Source organism: Trifolium pratense, linkage group LG6, assembly GCF_020283565.1.
Source record: "Trifolium pratense cultivar HEN17-A07 linkage group LG6, ARS_RC_1.1, whole genome shotgun sequence".
NCBI classification, from domain to species: Eukaryota; Viridiplantae; Streptophyta; class Magnoliopsida; order Fabales; family Fabaceae; genus Trifolium; species Trifolium pratense.
The window spans coordinates 30,732,761-30,738,760 of NC_060064.1; the positions used below are offsets into that span (position 1 = coordinate 30,732,761).

Below are 6,000 nucleotides of genomic sequence, written 5' to 3' on the forward strand. Positions count from 1 at the left end.
TGAACTCTTTTTAAAAGATCAGCAGCATCTGGTGCTAAAAAGCCAAAAGTATCAAACACGAATGGTATAAAAACATGTTGATTGTCAGAACACGTTTTCTCAAATTTGGCCACAATAAAATCCCCTGACCTTAATCCCACAAGTGGGGACACTCCAGGAAATTCCACACAAACATATTTTCCTCATGTCCAACCATACACTAGAACATCCACGAGTCTAAGCGTCGATCTTCTTTCTTGTGGGTCAGTCAAAAAGTTCACAAACGTCTCTTTTTTCATGGATGTACACCTACGCGCTTAAAAATATCACAAAGAACATCCGTGACAAAATGATGCCTATATTTAAAATATAAATTATACTATTTCTTTTAACTTCTTTAATTAGTGCATTGGAAATACTACTAGTTATGGTGACCCTATTAAAATTAGTTAGAAACTTGTTTTCTTGATAAAACAAATGGTTGAAACTTATTTCATGTATCTTTCCATCTTTTTGACCATTACTAAAATCTACTCTGTCATGAAAAAGAAACTCACCAAGAAATTAAAAATCTAAGTACTACTATAGTAGTTAATACCACAAACCATACCATTAAAATTCATACCCTTCTTATGAAATTATTATCAATATCATCAATTATATCAACCAAAAACAAAACCAACTTTTTCTCTCCACCAAAAAACCTCTTCAATTAGCCATGGGAGAAAAGGAGAAAAACAAGAACAAGAACAACAACAAGAAGCAAAAACACCAACACCCCAATTCTCAAACAACAAAACAAACCTCAGATTTCTCCTTCAAACCAACCTCAGAAGTAAAAGGTATAAGATTTGGTGGCCAATTCCTAGTAAAATCATTTCCAATAAGAAAAGCAAAACCACTTGAACTTCTAAAAGTTCTTTCATTTCCACCAACAAAACCAAACAATAATCATAATCACAAACTTCCATTCCCTTCAACAACAGCATTTTTACCAACAAATTTCACAATCTTAGCTCATCAAGCATGGCATACATTAACCTTAGGACTTGGTTCAAAAAAATCAAAAGTTGTTCTTTTTGTGTTTGAAACAGAAGCTATGAAATGTTCTGTTGATAGAATTTGGCCACATGAAATTGCACTTGGTGATGTTAACAAGAAACTCATTAAGGGTCTTGTTGGTTTTGAAATGGCAAGATTCAAATTTAGAAAAGGGTGTTTAACTTTTTATGTTTATGCTGTTAGAGAAATTGGAAGCTTTGGTTTTCTTTGTGCTGAAGATTTAAAGATTATTCTTCAATCTGTTGTTGAGCTTAAAGATTTCTTGGATCATACTACTATGCTTGCTATGCCAAATCAAAGAAGTATTAATTACTCTCAATCACAACAAAATCAGGTTGCTATGGCTCATTAATTAGATTATATGTTATATAATGTTGTTATATGAATTAATTAATCTTGATTAATTCATATATATGTGTTTTTTGTTCTTTATTACATTTACACTATTATCATTTTCATAATTTTTTTTGTTAGGATTTTAATTTGTTAACTTTGTTTGTTAGTTTTTGGAATTTTTTGGAGGTTTATTATTGGTTTATTTGTTGATTATCTTGTTTGATTTGTATTTCTTTTTCTTCATTTAATATTTTGAATTTTGAGAAAAAGAAAGTGCAATTTAGAATGAATAAATTTGGGGATTGAATTGAAGATTGTATAGTGAAATGAGGTTGCATTTCTCCTTTTCAGCATTTATTGATGAATTTGTCATGATTCTTAACTTCAATAAATTTTTATAGATTTTACGCAATTTTGATCGAATTTTGAATTATCAGAGGTCATTTTTATGAGAATCGAAGAGTTAAGAAAACAATGTAAATATGATTAATCATTACTTCACTTAAAATTATGGTAATTGTTGAACGGTTTTTAATATCACACTAGTCCCTGTGGAGACGATAATTCTAAAACTTACTTTTGTACTTTCAACAAAATGGCGCCGTTGCCGGGGACTGGCGTTTAGATATTGGAGCATTTCAACAATTTGTATTCTTTTAAGTATTTGTACATATTTGTTTATATTGTATAGTTTTTGCTTGCACTAATCCTTCTTTGCTAGACAAAGAAAGTTGTTTTTCTTGTTTGTTGAATCCTTTTTTCAGATTCCCCATTAAAAGTTAAATCATGACTGATCGTGGTTATTACAACTTCTATACTCCGGGTGAGTATGAATCATATCAACAGTTTCCTCCTTATAATTATGGGCAAACTTCAGAGGCTAGATTGGAGGAGACCATGATTAAATTCATGGAAATGCAGCAGCAACTAAACCAACAGTGGCAACAATATCTGAAAAACAGTCTTGCACGGGCCAAAAATTTGGAAAATCAGCTTGTTCAGTTGGCTAAACAGTTAGCCAATAACAATAACCAAGGAGGAACATTTCAAACCAACACACAAACCACTCCTGACGAGAAAGATAATATTCTAAATAAGGAAAGAATGTTCGAAGGATGTGGTGTAAAGAAAATAGTGAAAGAAATAGATACACCGCATGAAGTTGAACTTCCTCAAGAATTGCCATGTACGGAGGAAGCTAACACTGTTGATAAGGAACAAGTGATGATGGTTGCGGAGGAAAATAAAGGATTATTTAGCAAGGAAGAATCATGTGAACAAAAGAAGGAGATGAAAAACAAGGCGGAGATTGACTGGGTCATAGACGAAATATGTGCCTTGTTCAATATGAAGCAATTGGGGAGGATATGGACTCCGCAATATCTATATCTCAAGTTCATGGAGTTCCTCCCTAACCGAAGGAAAAATACGGATAATGTGCTTTCCGTCTCATTTTGGCCACCCTAACCAAAAAGGCGTCAAGCTAATGACGTAAAAGAAGCGCTTGTTGGGAGGCAACCCAATTTTCTTTCCTTTACTTTTATTTAAAGCATTTTTAGTTTCTTATATGTTATAATAGTTTTTGAACATGTTGTCCAATCACTTTTGAAAACAAAGTCTTTGAATTGGTGTGAATTTCATTTGAAATTCTGTTTTCTGCTATAGTCGCTGAGCGAGACCCTTGCTCGCTAAGCGAGCTTATCAGAGCTTTTGGAAATTCTGACAAAAGCCTAGGGTTGTATGTTTTACCTTGTTGTAAATGCAGGCATAACTTCATTTTCTTGGCCTGAGGACAGTCCACACTTGTTGAAGAGGGAGAATAGCAGAAGCAGAGGATTAAAGCACGCCATATACAGTGACATTTTATTGTTTCAGTCATTAAATTCATGTTTTATGTTTATTGCAAATGTTGACTGAAATTTTTGTAAACATACATGGTTTAAACTTTTGTGATTGTTACATGTGCATATGAATTGAAAAGTTTAAGTGTGTGATTGATCAAATTCAAATGCATGGTTAAAATGACTTTTCTTTTAAATTGCATTGCTTGAGGTCAAATCTTTGTGATTATCTTTGAATGTTAGGATGAATTTGAACTAAGTAGCTTTATTCAAATTTGATTTCATCCATTCCTCCTTAACATGATTGATTGATTATGAATCACATAGACCTAGCCGGGTGAGATTGTGTGAACCTTCCATTGTATATATATTTGAGAGCCGGCAATTGTGTTTAACTCTATTGATTTTAACTGAATCTTGCTATTACTTGATGTGTTTGAAGTCATGGAAATGATCAAGGCCATGTTTCTTTTTGAGTGGTAACTACTTAAGCCAAAATAACCTACCTTGTGAGTTAGTGTGATCCTTTGCTACCCCCCTTGAGCCAAAAAAATTTGGAATTTTGTTTGATTTTGAACCCTTTAACCACAATAAAGAAAAACAATGACTTAACCCTTGTCTTAGGATGATTGAGCATTGAATTTAAGTATAATTGAAAACAAGTTGGGGAGAAAGAGGTTATTTGTTTGTTTGAAAAAAAAAAATAAAAATAAAAAGTAGTTGAAAATGGTGATTGTGAAAAAGAAAAAGAATTTTGAAAAAGATCTTACAATCAAAAGAAGTCATTCAAATTGAAAAAAAAAAAAAAAAAAAAAAAATAGAAATTGTGTCAAAACAAAAGAATCACCAAAAGTAAAGAATGGGGAAAGTGAAAGAGGATGAATAGCTTATGTAATGTAATGAAGATACTCAAAGTTTATGCTCTCTTATCCTTAAAGGCTTTTTGAATCCAAAGAAAAACAATGAATTTTTGTAGCCTAGCCCCATTACAAGCTTAAGAAAGACCTTAGTGATCTATGATTGATAACATGTCTTGTGATTATGTTGAGATGTATGTTTGAATTGATTTGTTGTGAACACATTGCTTGGATTGAGAGAAACACTACACCCTTGAGTTGAAACACTTGTGAGAATTGTGATTCTAGTTGATTGTCTTGTTGATTTGGAAAGTTTGAAATCTTACTTGAATTTTGAAACTATTTCACATTCATGCTTTGATTCTTTGATGATTATGAAGGTTTGATTTTGAACTTGCAATAAATTGAATCATGCAAACTTGAAATGATTTAAAACCAAAGTTTTTTGATTGCAAAGCTTGAATGAATTATGCACTAATGAGGTTTGAACCATATTTTGAGAGTTTATTTTGGACTTTTGTTTGAGGACAAACAAAGTTCTAAGTTGGGGAGAGTTGATAAGTGCCAAAAAGTAGTTAAATATCTTACTCAATTAAGGCAATTATCGACTTATTTTCAAAGATATTTATAGTTAAAACCCCAAAACGTTGTACATTTTAACTAAAGATGTTTTATGTCCTAATCCTAGCTTTTTAAGCTTTCATGATTAAAAGAGGAGCAAAATTTAATTCTTTTTCCAAGAGGCTGGTGGCTGAGCTACCAGGTGATGGCTGAGCGACCAATTTAAAAGAAATCTTGGGAAACAAGCAAAGAATTCCACACGTGTCAAATAACCTCTTCACCAAGCCAAGTTGGTGGCTGAGCGACCAGGTGGTGGCTGAGCGACCAAATTGAAGGAAATCTTGGGCATCAAGCTTCAACTTTTGTACGTGTCAAGAAAGCCCCTTCACCAAGGCAAGTTGATGGCTGAGCGACCAGGTGGTGGCTGAGCGACCACTTGATGCCTATAAATAGCAATTCACTCTCATTACAAAGGGGACCATGGAGAGAGTTCAAAGACAGAGCAATTAAATTAGAATTAAGCTTAGGTCATAGGCAAGAGAAGGTGGATCCATCCAACTTGAGAGATCAAGGGATTGATGTGCACTCTTTGTTCCTCTTTCCACATTTGTAAGTTTACCACCATGACAATGAGTGGCTAAATCTTTTGTTGTTGGGATTAGGTGTAGCTCATTCATAAATATGTACAACTCTTAATCATATTATATATGTTTTAATTTATCATCAACTTAGTGTTATCTTTGATTTGCATGTTTATCTTTAAGATTTGAATTGTTATAGACATATTTCACTTTGAATCAAATGGAAAAGATAATCACTTATTAAAAATCCTAAAACTCTAGACATAGATTTAGGTTTTTAATATTCACTTTTGTATTGAAACTTAATGTTGTTGTGTTATTCAAATGTTTCGAGACATCGGAGTTTAAATAATACAATTTAGCCGTTATATTAATTATTCAATCGAGACATCGAGGATTAATAAGTATAACGTGATTCTTGTCGTTATCTGGATACAGAAACATCCGTGAGCAATACGTGATATGTTGATGATTAGTTAAAATATATATGAATGTTTTAGAAACGTACATATAAGTGAAAGAGTGAAGTCTAATCCCGACAACCTTTTCTCTCTGAATCTTTAATCACATTTTTATTTACATTTATATGCTTTTGCAAGTTTTTACAACAAAACAAACTTTAAATACTTCACTTAAAATTATGGTAATTGTTGAACGGTTTTTAATATCACACTAGTCCCTGTGGAGACGATAATTCTAAAACTTACTTTTGTACTTTCAACATACACTCAGAAGATTGGTACTTGTGACGCGTTCCATGCTAAAATGTGGGGCATTTGTATG

General features: G+C 32.5%; 2 protein-coding genes across 2 annotated transcripts; both read left to right on the plus strand.

The window, feature by feature from the left end:
- The first annotated feature begins 454 nt into the window (after positions 1 to 454).
- LOC123891451 lies at positions 455 to 1,689 on the plus strand. Its single transcript, XM_045941325.1, has one exon. It carries the CDS (start codon positions 698 to 700, stop codon positions 1,391 to 1,393), a length of 696 nt encoding a protein of 231 aa, XP_045797281.1. The 5' UTR covers positions 455 to 697; the 3' UTR covers positions 1,394 to 1,689.
- Positions 1,690 to 2,073: 384 nt separating this feature from the next.
- Positions 2,074 to 4,030, plus strand: LOC123891452. The gene has a single exon (XM_045941326.1). It carries the CDS (start codon positions 2,164 to 2,166, stop codon positions 2,842 to 2,844), a length of 681 nt encoding a protein of 226 aa, XP_045797282.1. The 5' UTR covers positions 2,074 to 2,163; the 3' UTR covers positions 2,845 to 4,030.
- Positions 4,031 to 6,000: the final 1,970 nt, after the last annotated feature.

Excerpts from the sequence above, each read along its gene's own strand:
- LOC123891451 (XM_045941325.1), top strand. The coding sequence starts at position 698 with ATGGGAGAAAAGGAGAAAAACAAGAACAAGAACAACAACAAGAAGCAA.
- LOC123891452 (XM_045941326.1), top strand. The coding sequence starts at position 2,164 with ATGACTGATCGTGGTTATTACAACTTCTATACTCCGGGTGAGTATGAA.